The sequence below is a fragment of the Mus caroli genome, unplaced genomic scaffold (genome assembly GCF_978045245.1).
Source record: "Mus caroli unplaced genomic scaffold, Mus_caroli_1 scaffold_12, whole genome shotgun sequence".
Taxonomy (NCBI): Eukaryota; Metazoa; Chordata; class Mammalia; order Rodentia; family Muridae; genus Mus; species Mus caroli.
In genome coordinates this window covers 13,270,853-13,293,069 of record NW_028227267.1, presented here as the reverse complement: position 1 = coordinate 13,293,069, position 22,217 = coordinate 13,270,853, and the positions used below count along the sequence as shown (strand labels likewise).

General features: G+C 50.4%; 1 protein-coding gene across 4 annotated transcripts in view; it reads left to right on the top strand.

The window, feature by feature from the left end:
• Nucleotides 1-16,913, top strand: part of Kcnk5 (potassium two pore domain channel subfamily K member 5) — a 42,844-nt gene extending 25,931 nt beyond the window's left edge. For 3 of the 4 annotated variants that reach the window (XM_021182373.2, XM_029469016.2, XM_029469014.2), the window contains exons 2-5: nucleotides 10,385-10,496; nucleotides 11,803-11,969; nucleotides 12,123-12,291; nucleotides 14,482-16,913. In XM_021182373.2, the coding sequence (XP_021038032.1) occupies nucleotides 10,385-10,496; nucleotides 11,803-11,969; nucleotides 12,123-12,291; nucleotides 14,482-15,356 (1,323 nt within the window). In that variant the 3' untranslated portion in view covers nucleotides 15,357-16,913. Of the gene's footprint in view, nucleotides 1-5,830; nucleotides 5,961-10,384; nucleotides 10,497-11,802; nucleotides 11,970-12,122; nucleotides 12,292-14,481 lie in introns of all 4 variants that reach the window. The other variant, XM_029469015.2, reaches the window with a different exon arrangement.
• Nucleotides 16,914-22,217: the final 5,304 nt, after the last annotated feature.

Here is a 22,217-nt window from a genome sequence, read left to right as displayed (position 1 = left end):
ACATCACTTTTCCAGTTCAGGCCCTGACTTTCTCTAGGGGCTAAGACGAAGCTAAAGGCTCCCCCTTCCCTATGTTAAGGCACTGTCCAGGTCAAGAAGCCACAGAACAGTCATTTTCCTTTGTGGTTTCACTTTCTACAATTTCTGATTACCTATGGTCAGTTGCGGTCCAGAAGTATTCAACAGAAAATTCCAGAAGTAATTCATGAACGCGAACTAACTAACTTGTGAGTCACATGATGAAAATTCATGCTCTTGGCCGCTTCCTGCCTGGGACATGAATCATCCCTTCTCATCCAGTGTATCCACACTGTGTCTGCTACCTACCCATAGCTCAGTCACTGTGTTATGTTGCCATGGTACCGGTATCACTGGTCCAAGAAATACACAGCTCCCTGTTTTCTAGCATCTACTATGCTGTCTTGGAAAACACCTGCACGGATTGTTAATGCTAGCATGGATAAGTAGGATAGGTCTATAGTGCCCCAATGCATGCAGAGAGTAAATGTGTCATTTCCCACCCTGACCCTCACAGGCTGCTCCAGTCTCTGGGTCTGTGCATCTCACTGCATGGCCACCATGGCAGCGCACTCTCGCGGGTGCGTGTGCCTGTGCGTGTGTTCGAGCGCGCGTGCGTGTAGCCTCTCTCACCTGTGCTCCGGCTGGTTGCTTCTGCAGTGGGTGAAGGAACAGCAGGCTGGGTGGGCACTGGACACACACTCCTTCAAAGACAAAATATGAGTCTAGACAGGAAAGGGGCCTTCCCTCCAGTGTGAGCTGGGTTGAGGAAGACAGAAGGCAAACTGGTCCTGGCTATGGGAGCAGGGCTAAGGCTCAATAAATTTTGATGCTGATAGCAATATATTTTAAACATGCTTAAGAGAAGGGATAGGCGAGGAAAGGCGCTGGTCTGAGCAGTAGAAAACTGGTATTTTAGGAGGTTGTGGTCAGATCTTGTTTTGTAGAGAAGACGTGGGCAGAAAGGCTAAGGGTTCCTAGAGAGTCTCCGTTCTTGGTATGCTCTAACAGCCAAGCACACTGAGGAAGGAACAACGTGGTGTGGCCCTCCCCTGGGCCATCCATCATCTGCCCCAAAGGGAATGCTATTCATCATCTGTCCTCTCTCTGGATAAGGCAAGGCTGCTGTGAGCTGGGCCTCCAGTGGGCTCAGGGAGGGAGTTGGTACTAATGGGCTCTTGCCTATACCTCGCTCTGAACTATGGCTGCCCTCTGAGCCTCACCCCAGTCACCCTGAGTTGGGGAGAAGGCAGTGAAGAAATACCAGGAATTCCTTATCCCTGCCCTATTCCCCCTGCTCGAGCTCCACAGCTCCCACTCCATGCCAGCCTGCACTAAAGGCAGCTGCTAATGTTTTTTGTTTTGTTCTGTTTTTCATTTTGCTTTGAGAGAAATGGTGTGTGTTTTTGAAATAGGGTCTTGATGTCCAGGTTGGCCTTGAACTTGTGACTCTCCTCATACTTCTCCTGGACTGTAAGAATGTAGGTGTGTGTCAATCTGTGGACACGTGTCTGCAGGGCTTGGTATTTTAAGCTTAAACTTGGTTCCTTGGACAGTGCAGCCTGGTCTTGAGAGCCCCTGCCTCACAGTGGCTCTGTATTGTCAAAATCTTAGTTTCATCTAATATAAGCAAGCCTTACACTTCTTCCCCAACCCCAAGTTAACATTGAGAAAATAATGCAAGAGGTAGAGTTGACCTGGCCTGGTCTGCAGTGGAGATGCTGGCGTGTGTGTGTGTGTGTGTGTGTGTGTGTGTTGGGGTGCTCATGTACTTGTGTGTGTATGACAGCCAGAAGACCCACCTCACTGAGACTGGTCTTAGTGGTGCTCTCAAGTTCACTCACTGATGGACTAGGCTGGCTCACCAGTAAGCTACTGGATCTTTCTGCCTCCACCTCCCCATTGAGATCACAGGCTTGTGTCACCTGCAGGACTTTTTACATAGATGGTGAAGATGGAATGAGTCCAGGTTCTGTCCCATGCTTGCACCCCAAGCTTTTCACTGACCAAGCTATCTCTAGCCATTCCAAGATATTCTTATATGTCCATAAATCCCAGTGGGGATTATCAGATTGAATGGATGCCAGCTGATCAGCTGGGCACACTAACATTCCCTCATCTCCCACCCTGATTCCTAAGTAGCTTTGGCATATGCGGGATGGTTTGGGGTCTCCCTCCTTTGACCTATGCCTGTCTGTAGCTTTAAAAATTTGACAGGCGTTGTACTCAGTAGGCACAAACTACAAATGTTTACCTGGCATGTATCTAGCTGTTAACTTTTGTACAGAGAACCCCTCCATTTATCATGGGGTCTTCATCCACCTTTGGCTTCCCACTTGGGAGGGGATTGTGTTAGAGACATGGACAGCAAGTGACTGTGAGACCAGTGTCAGGCAGACTTTTGTTGACTGTGAAGCTTGAAACAGTAGGAGGGTGGGGAGTGAGGAATTAAGTTCAGAGAAGTTGCCATCTGTCCCCTCCTGTCCTCCACCTCACCTGGGGAGTGCAGCACTAACCCCTATTCACCTAGACAGCCTGCTCTGTTGCTTAGTTGAATGGCAAACTATTAGGGATGGCCCAGAACTGGAGGCAGGGGAAGATTAGGTTTCCTTCTGAAGGTAAGGATACTTTATATGTACCTGAGTTTCTTCCTGCCCATCACACCAAACTATGGAGACTTAGTGCTCTCTCCATGTGGTCTGAGGAAGCCAAGTGATAAGAGGCTTAGGGAGGGAAAGGCTTCTCATTGTCCTCCCTTCTAGGCATGGGCTGTGAACTTCTAGTCCTGTCCAGGGTTTGCCTCCTGTCCTTTTTGTTTGTTTTCTTGTTTTGGGGTTTTTTTTTTTTTTTTTTGAGACAGGGTTTCTCTGTGTAGCTCTGACTGTCCTGGAACTCACTCTGTAGACCAGGCTGGCCTCGAACTTAAATCCTCCTGCCTCTGCCTCCCAAGTGCTGGGATTAAAGGCGTGCGCCACCACTACCTGGCTGGGCAAGTTGGGATCTCATGTCTACAGTGTCTGTACTCCTGATTTAGACAAAGATAGATGAGCTACCATGCTGATGGCAGGCGCACTTGGCCAGCCCTCACGGGGGCCTGGATGCTCCTCTTGTGTTCAGAAGATGCAGGCCAAGAGCAGCCAAGTACTTTACCCAAGCCTTGTTGCTAGCCTTTGGGAGACCCTGCCCAGCTCAATCCCAGGTAGGTCCAACTGGTTCTGTGTATAGACAGCCTGTATCTGAGATGGCTCAGCTTGTCATCGCCGCAGTGGACTGTCTGTGGCTAGGGGTGAGTGCATTTGGAGAGGAGAGGTTGGCAAAGAGTCAGTGAAGTGGCCATCAGTCAACGTGGACTTCTATACTCCCTTTCCTGTTCTCGCTATATAGCCATTGCCTTTGTGAGGGTTTCCGGAGGTGACCGGTGTCCTTCCTGCAGGAAGGACAACCTGGTTACCCCATGGGTATTCCCCTAGCGCAGCCATTGCATGCCCTGTTGCCTTTCCTCTGGCTCTTTCTGCCCCTCTAACCCTCATCCCCTCTCTAGCCTGGCTCCTTCCCTTCCCTTAGGCTGGGTGCACAGTCCCTTGGTCTTCCCAAGCCCAGTGCTCAGCTCTATCCCGAACACCCACTGCTTCTCTCTACTTTGTTGCAGATAAAACTGTTTAAAACCCAACTACAGCCAGGTATGGTGGAGCAAGTCTTCAGTCCCAGCACTGAGATGCAGGGGCAGGTGGATCTCTGTATAAATTTGAGGCCCACTTGGTCTATATAGGAAGTTCCAGACCAGCCACAGCCATACAATGAGTCCCTATCTTAAAAGAATAAAACAACTTTAGAATAATGCTCAAAGATGTTGGGGTGTGTGGGCATTTGAAGACAAATGAGCCGCGGCTAGAGTACCCCATTCTTCATTCAAATTCACTTAACAGGAGCAGGCAGTCAGTCGTGCGGCAATTTCTCTCTGTGAGGCAGAGACCTAAGCTCCAGGTATACAAAGCCTCTTCTTGGAGTTTATACTACAGGGAACTCTTTTTTTCCTGGTGACATTTAACATTTCCTTTGTGATTGTCTGAGGCAATGTGTTATAAATCTGACTTCATTCTACTAAACAGCTTACCCAGTGTTCTATCTTCTCCCTCTGTATTGTAGCGGTCCTGCCTGAGTTCACATCCCAGCTCTGCCACTTACCTTGGACTGGACCCTGCTTTCTTATCTTTAAAATAGGCTAAGGGTCCTTGCTTTACAAGACCTAGCCATTCCGTGAGAGAAGTGTTTTAAGTACTGTGATCAGTACCTGTCCCCATATGTGCCCAACTATCACTTCAGCAGCTACACAGTTAAGAGGTGGTGTCTGGAAAAGCCACAGAAAGGAGGCTGATAATGGCTTCAGTATTTGAGGTCTTAAGCACCGTGGACAGGTGAGGTGACTTTCCAGAACAGAGGGACCATGTGAGCACAAAGGATTAAAGAAGGGATCCAGAGGTAGCCAGTGAGAGCACGAGGATTCTGGCTCTTGGAACACCATAGGACTGCAGTTTTCCAGGTTAGGAGTAGAGGATGGAAGAAAGGCTGTGTTCAGGAAGCCACAGGAGTTGTGGGAGAGACCAAATAGCTGCGTGGATGCTTCTTAGCTGGAACCCCTGCAGTAGGTTCATGTCTTGGCCGATTCCCCCCACCCTATGCAAAGAAAAGTCCACCTGACTGCGATGGTGTGGTCGGTCCGTGTCTACAGGTTAGAGTGGGTGTGTGGATGTTGGCTCACTAGGGGACCGGCTGGGAATGGCTGGCCTGGTTTTTGGGCACTGTTTTCTCAGCTGGTGGGAAAGGGTGGAAGTGTGCATAGGACTCCTTCCTGTGCCCTCTGTGGGGAAAGGGGGCGGGATCACCATGGTTAGGACCCAGGTGGCCCTGGGTTCTAGTCCCAGCCTTGTAGCTTTTAGTGCCATGACCTCTGGCTACTTCCTTGCTATCTCAGCCTCAGACTCTCATTTGCAACGTGGAAAAAATGATAGTGTCTTCCCAGCAGAATCCCGTCCTCATTAAATGAGCTAAAAGGCACGTAAAATGCTGAGCACACCCCTTGGCTCACAGGAAGACCTCAATAAATCACGCTGGCTTTATGATGAAGGTGACAAGTAGGGAACTCGATTCCGTCCCCAAACAGGAGCCTGGCCTGGATTGTGCAGGCTCGGCTCCCTCTCTCCATCACCCTCCCAGCTTAGGAGGAAAGTGAAAATATTGTCTCTTGTGAGTTTAGGAGCCAAGTTAAAGAATACTGCAAGTGAACAGGGGCCACCTCCTCCCGTGAAAGCTGTTTCTCTAACCCTGAGAACAGGACGCCTTGTCTAACAGGGTTTGCCTGCCTCCCCCACAGCCCTCCCTTGACCCAGGCATGGCCCTCACCCCGGGTCAACTCTTTTGTTCTGGGAGACTGACTCAGGCCTCTTCCTCACCCTGTGGGATCCCAACCATGGCCAACTGTGCCTCTCCACCATGGCTCCACACAGTGGGAAAAAGAGTCGCTGGCCCTCTCCAAGTTCGCATTCAGACCTCAGCTCTGTGCCAAGTGATACCTGGCAGAATCAGGAAGAGCCAGGCAGGTGATGGATGTGTCGAAGTCCAAGCAAGGGAGTGTTTGGCCACAGTGGCAGTCTTGTGCCCCATCTTGTGATCATCGTCCCGCCCCCCGCCCCCATCCTTGTTCCAGGTTTGGTGAGGAGCCGTGCAGCCATATTTCGGAATGGTGGGCAGGGGAAGAAACAGTGAGGGGCTCTGGGGAGCTGTGCACACCACTACCTTTTCACCCTTCTTTTAGGACACGGTGCCTTTCCACGATTGTAGTGTTTCACGGGGTGAGGGGCTCTTAGGAGAGTGAACGCCTTCCACAGTTATCTGTCCTTGATGGGTGACTCAAGAGAACGCAACGCAAGTCACGGGGAAAGCAGGTGAGCAGCCGCTCCTGATAAGCCAGGAAGAGGGTGAGGCTGCGTGCCTTGCAGGACACCACCACCAGTGGGGTGAGGGCAGGAAGCCCGGCATTGCTATTCTCTATGCTGTCCTGATTTTTCAGCTCTTGTTTAGTACTTTCTGACTGATTTCCGAATTACCGGTGGCCTTTGAGTCAGCCTGTCTCCAGGGGAGCGTTGAAGCATTATGGGTAGGGCTGTCTTGTGAATGCTATGGCATTTATTGCCTTTGGTCAGCCATCCACTTCATGGCCAGTATTGTCCCCCTGTTAACCACGTGCAAAGCTGTGAGAAGACAGATTCTGTTTGTTCACAACCGTACTCCCTGTCTGACATATAGTGCTCCCTGTGAACACCATCTCCTAGCCTTCCAGAAACTACAACTAGTCCTGAGTAGGGTCTCCTGTCCTCTGTGCCCCCATATAAACTCCTCATGGACGATGCTCACCCCTGTACTAACTGAGTCTCAGTAGAGAATCTGCAGCGGCAGATCGTTATCCTCAAACACTTCGCTGATGGCTCTCCTTGGTCTTCAGCTCATTGACTACCATGACGTGTATAGTCCAACGCAGAGTTGGAACAGTGTGTCCCTTGTGGCCTGACCTTGAAACACAATGGACTAGGTGTCTCCAACTCTGGACAGATAACACACCCTGGGGTTTACTTTTTACCCCTGTTTATTGATCTGTGGTCAGCGGAGACCAAGAAAGAACTCTCCCCTTTGTCCTATCCCGACTTTTTCCTTTTTTTCTTTCTCGTGTGTGTGTGTGTGTGTGTGTGTGTGTGTGTGTGTGTGTGTGGTGGGCGAGTATATGAATGTACCTGTGGAAGACAGAGGTCCACACTGAGTGTCTTCCTCTGTTGTTTGAGACAGGATCGCAGCTTACTGTTGCGGCTAGATTGGAACAAGCCCTCACGGATCCACTTGCCTCCTCGTTCTGCTTTTAGCCCTGTGGGTGTACAGGCCCACTGCCCCACTCAGAAACCGAACTTCAGGTCCTGGCAAGCACTGGACTCGATGGACCGTCTTTCTCACCAGCCCCCTCTACTTTTCTGATTCAAAGTGTGAAGACTTGACGATTGAAAAGACGTTCATTCTGTGTTGATTCTCACCTTGTTTCCCCATTGTAGTGTTGTCCTCATCCTTCTTCTGCATTGATTCTTAATTTTGCATCTTGTGTCCACGGGAGTGGTAGGCACTTGGTGATCTGACTGTGTACCATTGAGGAAATGAAAGAAGCCATTGTAGAGGCCAGGCCTTGGGCATGACTGTGGAGACCTCTGTCTAGATTGATACTGAGAATACTGTTTAGGGATGTTTAGCTGCCTTTGAATGGGCCCAGACACTTTTCTGTCTTGTCCATAAGAGTGTGTTGAAGGCTTGCTTCCTGCAGCTGCCTTGTTGACTCTGGGGTCGGGCCTTCCGACATGACATGAAGATCTGTGGCCCTTCAATGGAGGAAATGTACTTGACTCATTCCAAATGTTCAGGTGTGCCCATTTGGAAGGCTTCTAGAGTCGGACTTGTTGGTGAACAACTGTAAGCCCAGTTCTCAGGAGACTAAAACAGGAGTCTGAGACCAGCCTGGTTCCTTAGAAAGACTTTCAAAACAAAATATTCACAGCTTTACCCTTTTTCTTTTTGAAAACACACAGGCTGCTTCTCTCTGACATTTTTGTTTTTTTGTTTTGTTTTGTTTTTGTTTTTCGAGACAGGGTTTCTCTGTGTAGCCCTGGCTGTCCTGGAACTCACTCTGTAGACCAGGCTGGCCTAGAACTCAGAAATCCGCCTGCCTCTGCCTCCCAAGTGCTGGGATTAAAGGTGTGCGCCACCACGCCCGGCCTCTGACATCTTTCTTGTTCCTTGGGATTTCAATGAGAATGATCAGAGTTGGTAAACCAATGTTACTTTAGATCAGGCATATTTGTTTATTTGGTTTTGGTTTTTTTGTTTGTTCAAGATGGGGTCTTACTGTCTAGCTCTGGCTGGCCTGGAACTTACCATATAGATCAGGCAAGCCTCAAGCTTCCCTCTTTCTCCTGAGTGCTGAGAGTAAAGCTGTAGATCACCATACCCAGCATATATATATATATATATATATTCATGCCTCTGCATTTGGATATGTGCATATGCATGAAGATACCCCTGGAGACCAGAAGCACTGGATCTCCCTGAAGCTGGATTTACAGGCAGTTATTAGCAGCTTCATACAGGGACTAGGAACCAAACTTGGAGCCTCAGAGAGTAACATAACACATGCTGTTAACTTCTGCTCTGTCTCTCTAGCTCTTTATTTATTTTTGAGACAGAGCCTTTACACAGGCTGGCCCTAAACTCTGAATCCTCCTGCTTCCACCTTCCAAGCTCTAGGGTTGCGAGTGTGCCACCCCGGGCCTCTCCTGTGCTGGGTGTGCACTCTGTGATCGAGCCACACCCCCATTCTTGCATACTCTGTTTCGTTTTAGGTTGTCCGGTTTAAGATTTCTATCTGATAACGGGTGGGGACTTAAATGGTTCTGCCTTTTCTCCCATCTGTTTAATGTCAACACTCAGGGCTCTAGACTCTCCTCATTCTCCTGCTCCAGACAGACTTTTAAAGGCTAAATAGGGGCTAAGGTGTGGCTTGGTACCTGAGCCATTTCCCAGCACGTAGGTTCAATCTCTCAGAATTGAAGGGAGGACCTGTTGTATGCTCCTGCTGGTCTGCAGTATCTAAGATGCTCTTACACATAGACTATGTAAGATAGTCTGCTTTCCATGGTCTCCCAAGCTTGGAATGGCAGTGGGAGGTAGGGCAGCAAGCGGCCTGTGGTCAGATGGGGTGTCGGGCGGGCATGCCATCATGGAAAATTCTTCGCCAAAGTATGCAGATCCATTTACACAGCCTCTGCTGCTTCTGCAAACTGTGCATTCCTTTGGAACCATCCATGCGTTCTCTCCTTGCCTCCAAACCTCAGTCATGCTTCGGGTGGCTTAGAATGATGGCTTCTCTACCTCTCCGTTGTTTCCACTCTCTGGTCCCTGCTGTCCTTGGCTTGGATTTTATAGGAAACTTGGCTGGGTTCCTGGTCTCTAGGCTGATGGGTCATCCCAGGGCTGACCTTGAATGGCAGAACTTGAACCCCAGGTTTAGAGCCCCTGATGGGTCTCTTGGGTACAGTCTCTGGCAGCTCTTGGTGTAGCTCTGATACTGCTCCTTTGGTCAGATGGGTTGAGAGGTAGGCAGAGTCCATGTTTGTAAGTGAGGCAGGTAGTGGTATGTAGAACCAGGTTCGGTATTTCTGGGAAATTCCTAGAGTAGATAATGCCTGCCCTGGGACTTCCAACCAGTTGGAAACTGTAGGGACCGGTAAGTTTGGATCACCTTGAAGTACACTTGCCACCTGTTGATCTGTCTCTGCCCCAACAGTTGCTCAGCCCAGGTCAGAGAAAAGAAGGAACTCAGAGAAAAGGGAGCCTGTCACGATGAGGGACAGGATCGGGAAAGGGTGGTTTAGCTAGTTTACGTATCCTGATATGTATACTTGGCCTCTACTGAGCTGATCTCAGTGGTCATCCCCCAGTGCAATGGTTAAAGGCTCCTTCCCAGGCCACAGAGGGCTCAGGCTTAGGGGACATTGCAGGTACCTGTATTGAGTCTGCCCTCTTAGAGACGTGGAATAGTCTCGTAGCTCTTCTTCGAGTTCAGGCCCTGAACTCCACTACTTGGAAACCACATGGAAACTCCTTGGGAGAGCTCCCTTCCCAGAAGCCTAGGGTGCAAGCTTTCTCAGCTCTGGGTGGTTTGGGGATATGTTTCAGTCAAGTTTTTGAACTAGGTGCCTAGTTCGTATATCTCCCTAGCTGTGTGGACCTGGGTAGATCATTCAACCTCCCTGATCCTCTCTGTAAAATGTTTCAGCTATATAATAAAGAACGGCTACCCACCTTGGTATCCTGGTGGTTAAATGAGGACACTTGAGATGTATGGTTGCTGCTGGTGGTATTAGTTTGGGGCAGGGTCTCAGGTAGCCCGGGCTGGCCTTGAAGCATAATCCTGATTCCCCTCCCTTGCTTTTTTTCTTGTTGGGTTTTGGTTTGGTTTGGTTTTTGAGATAGGGTTTCTCTGTGTAGCCCTGGCTGTCTTGGAAGTTGCACTGTAGACCAGTGGGCCCTGGAACTCAGAGATTTACCTGTCCCTCCTCCCTAGTGCTGGGATTAAAAGCATGTGCCACCATTGGCGGGCTCCTCTGTTTTCTCTTGAGTGTTGGCATTACAAGTGTGTGCCACCGTGCCAGGTTTATGTCATGCTTGGAATGGAGCTTAGAGTATGTATGCTTGCTAGGCAAGGTGGACACCACCTTGGAGCTACATCTCTTGTCATCATCTTGTCTCTGACCTTCTCTTTGGCTTTCTTTTTTAGGTGGTGTCTGATGCTGCGGATCAGGGTGTGGCCATCACCGGGAACCAGACTTTCAACAACTGGAACTGGCCCAATGCAATGATTTTTGCTGCCACAGTCATCACCACCATCGGTAAGTCCCCGTACACCTTCAGTACACCCAGATCCACATCCTCATTCCTCAGAACCGTACAGGAATCCAGCTTTGGTGACTGTAAGTTTCACCCTGGCCTTTTGATTAGGAAGGACTTAGTAAGTCCCGAGTGATTGGCCATACCTATGCAACTACTTCCATAGGTCCTGATTTAGACTGTATTTTTTTTTAATTATTTCTGCGTGCATATGTGTGTGGTGTGCACACATGTGAGTGTGTGTTTGCATTTGTGTAGGCACACATATATATGGTCCAAGGTTAACATCTAGTATCTTCTTTGATTGTTCTCTACCTTATATATTGAGATGTGGTCTCTAGCTAACCCAAAAATTCACCTAGTCTAGCTAGTTTGTTCTAGAGATCCTATGTCTGTGTCACCGTTTGTTGGGATGATAGGCCACCCACCTCACCCACCCAGCCTTTACATGGCTTCCAAGGTTCTTTATTCCATTTGGACTCTTCAAGCAGAAACAACAGAGTGGCTTGACGGGGAGAGCCACACCGGTTAGATAGACTGCTTACTGCACAAAGCCCCAGTGTTCTATGGTTCTGTGGCTTAACTATCCTCACCCTTTCAGGGTTGGCTGGGTTCAGCTAACAGTTCTTACGTGGACTATCTAGCATATGGTAGTCAAGTAGTGGCTGCCCACTAGTCTGGAGTCCAGCCTGGCTTCTCCCACCTACTGCTTGACTCTTGGTGTTGACTGTTGGCTGAGGTTGAATGCTCAGAGCCTCTGCAGCTGGGCACTCGAAGGAGGCATCTTCCAATTCAGTGCGTGAAGACAGGAAGCAGCAGTGGGCTTTTCCAGGCTCCCCCTGCCTATATCACTTCTGGCCAACCAAGCCACTGATACTCAGATTCACAGACTACACTTGACATGAGCATCTGGGCTGAGGGATTCAGAGTGGCCATCTTTGGAGTCTGTCCTCCACACTGGGTATCTACCCAGTGAGGGCAGGCGTCTTTGTTTTATTTGCATAGCAGTACCCAGTGATCAGTGGAGTACCTGTGGGCCTCGTGCCTGCCCACAAGGAACTCACATAATGGAGGGGACAAAGCCCCTACTGTAGAAATAATTGTATAATTGACCAGGGTCAGGGCATGATCAGGGGATCATACATCGATGTTACTAGAACCAGATCAGTTTATCTTAAAGAGTGTGTTTCTCTCAAGCTGGCGCGTGTGCGTGTGTGTGTGTGTGTGTGTGTGTGTGTGTGTGTTGTTGGAGGTGGTGACTCCATAATCTTTGCTGTGATCCTGGCCTTACTTTATTCTCCTTCTCAGGTTATGGCAACGTGGCTCCCAAGACCCCAGCTGGGCGCCTCTTCTGTGTCTTCTATGGCCTCTTCGGGGTGCCGCTGTGCCTGACATGGATCAGTGCCCTGGGCAAGTTCTTCGGGGGACGTGCAAAGAGGTTGGGCCAGTTTCTTACCAGGAGAGGAGTGAGCCTGGTATGTTCCTACCTTAGACACAGAGTTAAGGGGTGGGAGGAACCATGGCAGGGGAGGAGAGGTGTTGGGACAGGTGACCCTGGGCTCTGTGTCTCAGCTGGGATATAGGAACCCCTTCCCACAGCTGACTTGCTTTCTTACCAACCCTGCTAGAGGAAGGCTCAGATCACATGTACGGCCATCTTCATCGTGTGGGGTGTCCTGGTCCACCTGGTGATCCCGCCCTTTGTGTTCATGGTGACAGAAGAATGGAACTACATTGAGGGCCTCTACTATTCCTTCATCACCATCTCCACCATTGGCTTTGGGGACTTTGTGGCCGGTGAGTCCCTGCCTCCTTCCTCTGACCTCTGCCATGTCTAGTTCTAATTCAAGACAGACCTTTGTTGGGCACCTGATAGATGTTAGTCTTTTCTCTCTCTTGTTTCTCTCATCCCCATCCTCAACTCACTTGGATTCACCTTGAAGCTTACAGCGACAGACACACACACACACACACACACACACACACACACACACACACACACTGAGCCAGGATGGCTGCCAGACAAGGGAGGCCTTCTCCCCACTGCCCTGCCCCCTCAGCCCTGCTTTCCTCCTCCTCCTCTGCTTAATCCCCACAGGCAATGAAGAGGTTCCTTGTCCCCTTTGTGTGAAGGCCTGTGCCTGTCCCAGCCACCCATGCTCTGTGTCTGGTGCCTGTGGCCTGCACAGCCTCCTGGTTCCTAATCTTGAAACCATTCTGGACCAGTGTCAGCCTGTGCCCTATTGACCTGCACCTCAGCTCCCAGAGGTCACGGCGCCAGCTGCTTTGCCCAGGGGGCAGGTGGACGTCATGCCTCTGCCCCCTTTTTATGTGGAATGCAGTGAGGGGGCAGCTGAGTGGGTAGAGGGAACAGGACGCTTGCTTCAGTGAACACTCCTGACCCTTGCTTCACGGGGCCTGCCTTCTGTCTGGATATAAATTTAGAGGCACAACCCTGTCGTTGTTTAGTCTCAGGGGCCCAGAGCCTGCTGAGGGGAAGCCTGTGGTATTAAGAAGTCCAGTGGTAGGTACCTTTAGGCATACTTTGGTGTTCCAGAGAGATACCAGATCCATCCTCCTATCTTAAGTGTCTGTAACAATAGCCACCAGCACATGGGACACTGTGTACTGAATCCCTCTCAGTTCTCAGGTGCCGAGGTTAGAAACCAGCCATGTGAACATGCGACATCATTGCTGCCATTCTCAGACTTCGTTGTGATCAGGAGCCAATGCAGTCTTGCCTTCAGAGCAGGGCACTTCCTAAGTCAGAGGCTTTGCTCCTGGCTCCGGGGAAGGTTGCAATGAGGGCCGGAGGTTTCCTCTTCCAGGCCCTTCCCTAACTAACTTCCCACCGTGGAAGGCAGTATGCAGATAAAGCTCCAAAGGCTATTTTTAAAAATTACTTTTTTAATATTTTTATTTATTTGTATGTTGGGGGTTGCACATGTGGAGGTCAGGGGACAATTTTCAGGCGTTTGTTCTCTTCTTTTACCACGTGTGTCCTGGGGGTCAAACTCAGGTCTTCAAGCTTGGCAGCAAGCACCGTTAGCTCACAGAGCCGTGTTGCCTGACCATGAAGGAAATCTTACCTAATTCTAGAAGGGAGAAGAAACTCCGGAGCTGTGGGGTGAAGGTGGGAAAGACTTTCTAGAGTGTGTTGTCACAGAGGGGCATGCAGTGTTGGAGCCACCAAGGACCACCAGAGAGAGGGTTACACTGAAGAGGGCCGAGATAGGAAGGCAGGCTCCGTCTTGGAGGAGGGTAAAGACAGTTCAGAGTGGTTCTTGCCAGGTCAGTGCTTCCTGGGTCATCTCGACCCAACCATCATTCACAGTAAATCTGTTAGTCCCTCCCAGGGGCAGAGGCTGCCAGCACCCCCAATGTCGACTTTCCATTCCATTTTTAACTGTGCTGTGATGTGTTCACTAGCTGGGAGGAACAGAGAAAGGAGCGGAAAGATTCACACTCAGGAGCTGGTTATTCAACAGTTGCCTCAAAGAGCCCCCCCTAGGAAGAGAGAGAGAGAGAGAGAGAGAGAGTTAGTTTTGCCGGGGGGGGGGGGGGGAGAGCTAGTTTTGCCTGGATGTATATCTGTGTGCCACATGTGTGCCTGGTGTCAGAAAGAGGGTATCCGAGCTCTTGGAGTTACTTGAGTTACAGATAAGTAGCCGTGTTGACGCTGGGAATTGAACCTGGGTCCATCTGAGAGAACAATCCGTGCTCTTAACCATTAAGGCAACTGCAACCCTTATGTGAATTTTGTGTAACAACCCTGACTGTCCTGGACTCACTTTGTAGACTAGGCTGGTCTCAAAACTCACAGCTGTCTACCTGCCTCTGCCTCCCAAATGTTGGGATTAAAGGTATCCACCATCACGCCTGACTCCCGGGCCCTCTTTTTGACACTGGGCTCTCTGTCTGCATGGTGTTATATCAGCCAGCACAGCTCTGGTCCTTGCTGACCCTCTGGGCTTCCTGTCTTTACAGGTGTGAACCCTAGTGCCAACTACCACGCCCTCTACCGATACTTTGTGGAGCTTTGGATCTACCTGGGGCTGGCTTGGCTGTCCCTCTTTGTCAACTGGAAGGTGAGCATGTTTGTGGAAGTACACAAAGCCATTAAGAAGAGGCGGCGGCGGCGCAAGGAATCCTTTGAGAGCTCTCCACACTCCCGGAAGGCCCTGCAGATGGCTGGAAGTACAGCATCCAAGGACGTCAACATCTTCAGCTTCCTATCCAAAAAGGAGGAGACCTACAATGACCTCATCAAACAGATTGGGAAGAAGGCAATGAAAACAAGTGGGGGAGGGGAGAGGGTCCCAGGACCTGGACACGGGCTGGGACCTCAAGGGGATGGATTACCCACCATCCCTGCATCCCTGGCACCTTTGGTGGTCTATTCCAAGAATCGAGGGCCCAGCTTGGAAGAGGTATCTCAGACTCTAAAAAACAAGGGACACGTGTCAAGGCCACTCGGTGAGGAGGCTGGGGCACAGGCCCCCAAGGATAGTTACCCACCCTCTGAAGTGTTTAGTAACCAGCTGGACCGTATCAGTGAGGAGGGAGAGCCGTGGGAAGCTCTGGACTACCACCCGCTCATCTTCCAAAATGCCAGCATTACCTTCGAAAATGAAGAAGCCGGCCTCTCAGATGAGGAGACCTCTAAGTCTTCTGTGGAGGACAACCTGACCTCAAAGGAGCAGCCTGAACAGGGACCCATGGCTGAGGCACCCTTGAGCAGCACGGGTGAATTCCCTTCATCTGATGAGTCCACCTTCACCAGCACCGAGTCAGAGCTCTCCGTGCCTTACGAGCAGCTGATGAACGAATACAACAAGGCAGATAACCCCAGGGGCACGTGAGGTGGGCCTGGCTCCCCACTTGCTTTCCAGTGGCTTCCTCTCATGAGGATTGTCCTGTAATGGCCAGACCCCAGGGAGAAGGCTCTGGAAATGAGATGGGGAGCCAGGGACCCGCCTTTCCTTCTGTCCTCTCCACTTGGTTGCTTCCATGGGATGTGGTGTTGGCCCAGGACAGGCCTCCGTTCTGTGGCCCAGTGGGGAGGCTGCTGTCCTGGGCCTGCCCGGCAGGTGTATTGCTGATTCAGGCACGTAGGCCACAACACTCACCCTGGAGGTCCTGGGTTTGCTGCTTGTGTCTTCCCCCATCATTCGGTTGACTGTAGTACGGTTCTCTGAGGCCAGGAGCTTCAGCTGAGTTCACCAGTGTTAATGGGCAACGCCCTTGTATCTGGCACTAAGCTAGACATTTGGAAGGAGGAGCTTGTAAAGACCCAGGTTTGGCATGTGGTTCTCGGGTGTTCTCGGGTGTTCATCATATCTGTTCACAGATATGATGGGGTTTGGGGCTTCTCAGTACCCCAGCAGTAGCAGGATCTCTTTGCCCAAGTAGGCATCACTGTCCAGCAAGCCCCTTACTGCAAACCTCAGGGCAGGGGATGTAGGGGAGGGGCTATGCGTGTCCTCTGTGTGGAGTTATGCCCACCTCAAATTCCCTCTGAACAACAACAGCAGGCCAAAGGGTCCCTGTGCCCCGAAAGTGCAGAAGAAAGATGGAGCCTCCGGATGTGGTCAGGGAGCTCAGAGATGAGGTGCAGGCCCCTCAGCCCCAGCCTAGGCACCCATACTCCCACCCCACCATCTCATTTCAGAGAGATTCTCTCACTGCCTCTCCCTCCTCTCTTAGTGGGGGCCTGTGGCGTGAGGCCAAATTGTTCTTGGCTCATAGAACTGTGAATTGAGCCCCCCCACCTCCAGCCATTATATGGTGTTAGCATGTGCAGGTGCCAATCAATGGGCATGCGTGTGCACATTTAGGCTGGGGAGACAAGAAAATGTGAATCTTACTGGTCCAGTTCCTAGTGAGGTCTGGGAACTAGCTGCTGTATATGTCCTTGATGCTCAGCCCACTCTGGCCTAAATGCTTTTTGTTATTAATATTTTTTTAATGAACTGTTATTTTTATACCCAGAGCCAGTAAAGAACAGGGTCCCTGCCATTAGAATGGAGGTCTGTCAGGCACTCTGTTGTCCTTCCAACTCAGCTTGTCCTTTGTCAGCCAAGGTCTAGCTACGGAGGGACAGCTGCAGGTCTCAGGTGCAGGGCAGCTGATAACCTGCCTCAGCCCCTTCCCCTGCCGTGTGCATTTGCGGAGGGGCATATAGGGCCAGAGCCCCCACACGTTAGGACAGTGAGAGGTGTGTATCCATACCTCCACCATTATCAAAGCGGTTGTAGAGGCCACGGCAGCCTCGATGGGAGGAAGAACCAGGCTCCTGTGAGATGACCTCAGCTGAATGTCCTGGAGGCACACCAACCATGCTGTGTACATGTGCCGGTGGTGAAGGCAGATGTAATTTATTTTAACATTTTTTACAATAAAACACATGAACAAGCCCACTTGGTGTGTGGTGTGTTTGGGGTGGGAGCACAGTGGGGCCGTGGGGTGGGCAAGGACAGGCTGATGTCTGTAGGTCAGAAGGATCAGTATAGAGCTGAAGTGGAGATTAAGGAGAAAACATAAGCGAGAACATCTGGGAGCGGGGCAAAGGAGATGTTCTTCTGACTTAATCTGGCGCCGTGGCAATATACTGCCCCAAAGCAACCCGAGGAAAAGTTATTTGGCTTACATATTTCCATCATCAAGGGAAGCCAGGGCGAGAACCTGGAGGCAGGAACTATAAAAGCCATCTTTTGCTGGCTTGATTTATGCTTAGCCTGAGTTTTTCATACAGCCCAGGACCACCCGCCTAGGGATGGTGCTACCCACACTGGGCTGAACTCTACTTCATGAATTGTAATCAAAACAGTCTCCCAAGGCTGTGCCCACAGGCCGATCTGATCTAGGCCATTCATTCCTCAGTGATGGCTGCCCCCCCCCCCCCCGCCCCAATGTCAGAGAGGGGCATCAACTGGACAATTAAAACCAGGTCAGGTCAGGGAGGATGCATGGCCAAGTCTGCCCCTCACTAGCTTCCAGACACCTGTCTACAGAGTTTACACCCAGTAAAACACAAAGTAATGCCTTTGTACCTTATAGCAGTCCTGCCCTAGAAGCAAAGGGAGCAGGAGGCAGACAGGTGTCTGAGGCACCAAGTTGTGCAGACAGTAAAAATGGAGACGTTGGCTTTGAATCCAGGCAGCACAGTTCCTGGCCAGTCCACAGCCAATGTGCAGGGATGAGAAGATGGCTAGTGGGTTTTTGATTGTTCTGACATCACTGGACGGGCCTCACAGCTCCAGCTGGGTGAACCAGAACTTTCCCAAAGTAAGGAGTTTGGAAGCAGAGGCACAAGCACCCTGTTTAAAACCTGTGACCTGGAAAGATGACTCAGGGGTAACATTTGCCAAGTGGCCCTGGCTGCAGTTTGGTCCCCAGCGTACACTTAAAAAGCCACATGAGGTGCCCAGAGCCCCAGCAGTCCTACAGTGAGATTGGAGTTGGGAACAGATGGACGCTTTATCCATAGCACAATGGCAAGAGTACTGAGATCCTACCTCCAAAACAAGGTGGAAAGAGAATTACTCTGGAAAAGTCCTGGCCTACCTGTACATACATGTGCCTGGTTTGGTCATTCACACCTGTGATCCAACCCACTGTACCGTCTTCCCAGCCGCTGTGCCATTTCTATAAAGAACCCTGAGATTTGGATGTCCCAGAGTGGTCCTGGAAACAACACCGCACAGATAATGTACAGTTGAATTGGAAATCCTTCCCGTCTGACTGTTCATTTCTTCCCTCCCTCTCCTTCCTCATGCCCTACCCCTCAGCCCACATGAGTGCACTCAGATGCATAGGTCCAAAGCTTTCTGGTTTGACTTTGTTCTTAAGATAACAGCATCGTAACGCCAACATTCTTTATTTAGCATCAGGTGGCTTCACAAACTGCCAATTGCTGTTTAAAACAGCATAGCCCTTCAGCCCCAACAACGCCAATTACTGTGTGCTGGAGATGGGACGTGGGGATTGCCTTTCAGGGACAGAGCTGAAGGGGACACTGACAGATTATCGACACACATCGAGGAAGGCTGAGCTCTTGTCTTCCTATGCTGAGCTTAATCTGGAGCGTTCTGAAGCAGGAGGCTGGATCGCAGAGAGCAGAGCCCTGGCCAGGCTCCCCCACTTCCTGAGAGGTCTTGGACAGAGAAAGGGGATGCTTCAGGAGTGAGGGATGGGTTGTGGAGGAGGAAGCAGTGAGCTGGCCCCAGGCTCAGAAGTCGCTGGGCACTCTGGCAGGCACAGCCCTCCACTGAAGCCACTGAATTAGCCCTAGCCTGGGGCAGTGTTCCAGATGGGTGAGATCAATAGACTCAATGGAAGTCCCTGGTGCTGCTCCTCCCAGCAGCCTCTAGGTTCTGCTGCCTCCAGAAGCCAGCCTTCCAGCCCTGCCTGAGATAGCTCCCTACTCTCCCTCAGTATCATTGCACTCTGCCACCACTGTTAACTGGTCACCTGCTCTGCGCTAGGTGTAGGCACTTCTGGTGCAGCTAGGTGTGGGACTGACAAATGGCCCTGCATCCAGAGAACAAAAATGGTGTCTGTCCTAGTGTAGGTGGGTGATGGGTATGGATACCTCCCCCCCCCACAAGATTTCTTTTCTAATTTTAAATTATGTGTATGTGGGTATGCACATATGTGTGCAGGTACTTGAGAAGGCCAGAAGACAGTATCACGTCTCTTGGAGCTGGAGTTACAGGTGACTTTGAGCTGCCTGATGTGTGTGCTGGGAACTGAACTCAGGTATGCTATAAGAGCAGTATATGCCCTTAACTGCTGAGCCTTCTCTCTAGCTCCTGGAACTTCAAAACAAAAACAAAACAAAACAAAACAAGAAATATTATTTTATTAATTCTTTGGGAATCCCATGCATGCATTTAACAATTTTGATTATATCCCCCCCCCACTTCCTACCCCTAACTCTTCCCAGATCTATTCCACACTTCCACCTCCTCTCCCAACTTCATAGCCTCATTTTTAAAAAACAACCCATGAAGTCCAATTTGTACAAATGGGGGGAGGGGAGCATTGGAGCAAGACAGATCTACCAGGGCCACACCTTCAAAGAAAACTGACTCTGCCTCCTTTTTTTTTTTTTTTTTTTTGGTTTTTTTTTTTGGTTTTTTGAGACAGGGTTTTCTGTGCAGTCCTGGCTGTCCTGGAACTCACTCTGTAGTCCAGGCTGGCCTCGAACTCAGAAACTCTGCCTCCTTTTTAGTGATCGCTTGTCGACAGCTCCTTAGTTTGGGCGGGGGCTGGTGAGCCCATCCCCACCCATGCGGGAAGGTTGGCTGGATTGATTTTGTGCTGTGGTTGAGTTCATGAGTGTACTGGCCCTGTAGTGTTCATCCAAAAGATGTCGCTTGCCCCGTTCTCCCTGACCTCCAGTTCTTACAGTCTTTCTGCCCCCTCTTCCGTGATGTTCCCTGAGCCTTGGGGGAGGAGTTATGCTATAGCTTGTCTCCTTTGTGGCTGAGCACTACAGAGCATTTTTTCTCTGCACTGTGGGGCCGTGCATTAACCAGCATGCACTGTGTTAAAAAGCCTTAAGCTCTCTTTTATCTATGCCTTTTAATCCTAACGTGTTATTAACTTCATTTTACAAATGAAGAAGCAGAAGAGAGCAATTTTCCCCAAGTTCAAACAGCTATGAGGTGGCAGAAAACACCTGCTCAGACTTGTGTTCCTGACCCTCACACTGCCCTCTGGCAGGTCTGAATCTGATAGGGAAGACACCCCAAAGTCTGTTGGAGGTGGCGGAGGCTCTGACCTTCAGAGTCTGTAATCTGAGGGGGAGGGAGACCAGATATGGAGAAACCAACACGCATAATACTCCATCCCGGCTGCCTCTCTACCTTCTTTTTTTTGTTTTTTTTTTTTTTTTTTTTTTTTTTTCGAGACAGGGTTTCTCTGTGTAGCCCTGGCTGTCCTGGAACTCACTCTGTAGACCAGGCTGGCCTCGAACTCAGAAATCCACCTGCCTCTGCCTCTCGAGTGCTGGGATTAAAGGTGTGCGCCACCACGCCCGGTGCCTCTCTACCTTCTTGTGAGACCCCAGAAGAATCACCGTTGTTCAGGAGGACTAAACAAACAAACAAACCAACATAAACCTGCTTGGGTGCCATCTCATCCTAGAATGGGCCTGGCAGGGGCAGGATTGCTTGGGAAGTTTCTGAAGCCAAGGCTACCGTGTGGGAAGACAGTGGGCAGGTTAGGCAGATTGCTCTGGGAGAGGTCTCCAGCAAAGACAACCTCTCTTTAAGGGCGGGGGGCACCTGAAGTTTGGTCTCAGCTCTGCCCATCTGCTCTCCATGTTTGAATAACAAGTTCCTGCTTCAAACAAACAAACAAACTAACTAACCCACTTATTTGGTGAGGGGGTGGGAACCACACTGAACTTGCCGAAGTCAGAAGACAACTTAGTGGACACAGACATCTCCTTTTGTCACGTGTGTTTTGGGGATCAAACACAGGGAATCAGGATTGAGAGCAAAAGTGCCTTTACCTGCTGAGCTGTCTTGCTGCCCCCAGATATCCAATTTTGAAACCCAGGCCCCAGGCGGTAGTCTATGAGTCTCCACAGTGTTCCTGCTATCTAGGACCCACATCATCATGTGCCTTTACTTTCCCAGGGGCCACCTGCTCTCACCTTTCCATAGCCACCAGCCAGCCCTCTCCGAGTCTAGGCTGGGTACCTTTCCCTGTGTGGCACCGTCCCCCTCAGGAAACCAGCTCTGTTCAAACTGCTGTGACCTGTTCAAGTTCCCTGTCTCCCACTCTTATGCCCTCTTCCCGGCAGAGAAGCACTCGCTGGTGGTACTGAAGACTGGGTTACTCATGTGCGTATTCCCACCAGGGCCTAAATACATGCGGATGGTCTCTGCTTTCTGATATTTGAAAAATGCAGGGTGAATGTGTGCCTCCCCTCCCCCGAATCCCATACTTCTCTTTGGCAGTTCTGTCCCTCTGTTCCTGAAGCAGAGGCCAAACCAGGATCAAATCTTGTTCCACGAGGGCGAGTTCCAACAAAGCCAGGTGGATGAACTTGAGGGACCTTGTGGCAGACTGAGGTGGCCTGATGAGTCACCTCATCTTATGCCAAGTCACCTGAGTCTAGAGGGCAGGACCAGGACACAGCATACCTGATTTCTCCCACCTGAGAGCATTGCTGCTGCAAACCTCTTTTATACATCTCCTCATCTTTACCTCTCTGTGTTTCCAGATGATTCGAAACAGAAGTTCCCATGGCCCCCAAATTCTTCCTTTCCGGCCATCTTTCCAGGCTGGAGTATCTCTTCCATCGTTAGCCTCACACAACTGTACTGGTCTCCTGGTTTACAAAGCCCTTTCACGCCCTTTGCTATGTGGAGATTGCTCAACAAATTGAAGCAAACAGGTGTAGTGTTTTATAGCCCAACTGAAGGGCTTTTTACAAGTTAGGAAATCTGGTACTTTGGTTTGGGGCCTAGAAGAGCAAGGCCTCGGGCAGGATCTGGGGTAAGGTCAGAAGTAGCAGACATAGAGGTAGGGGGTGATGATGGAGAAAAGAGAAGGGGCAGTAAAGATATACTTCTAAAACATTATTTTAAGTTTCTACTGCTCTCTCTCTCCCCCCTCCCTCTCTTTCCCTCTCTCTCTTTCTCCCTCTCTCTCCCCTCTCTCTTTCTCTGTATATGTGGGGGGGGGGGGGTGGGGGAGAGCAAGCG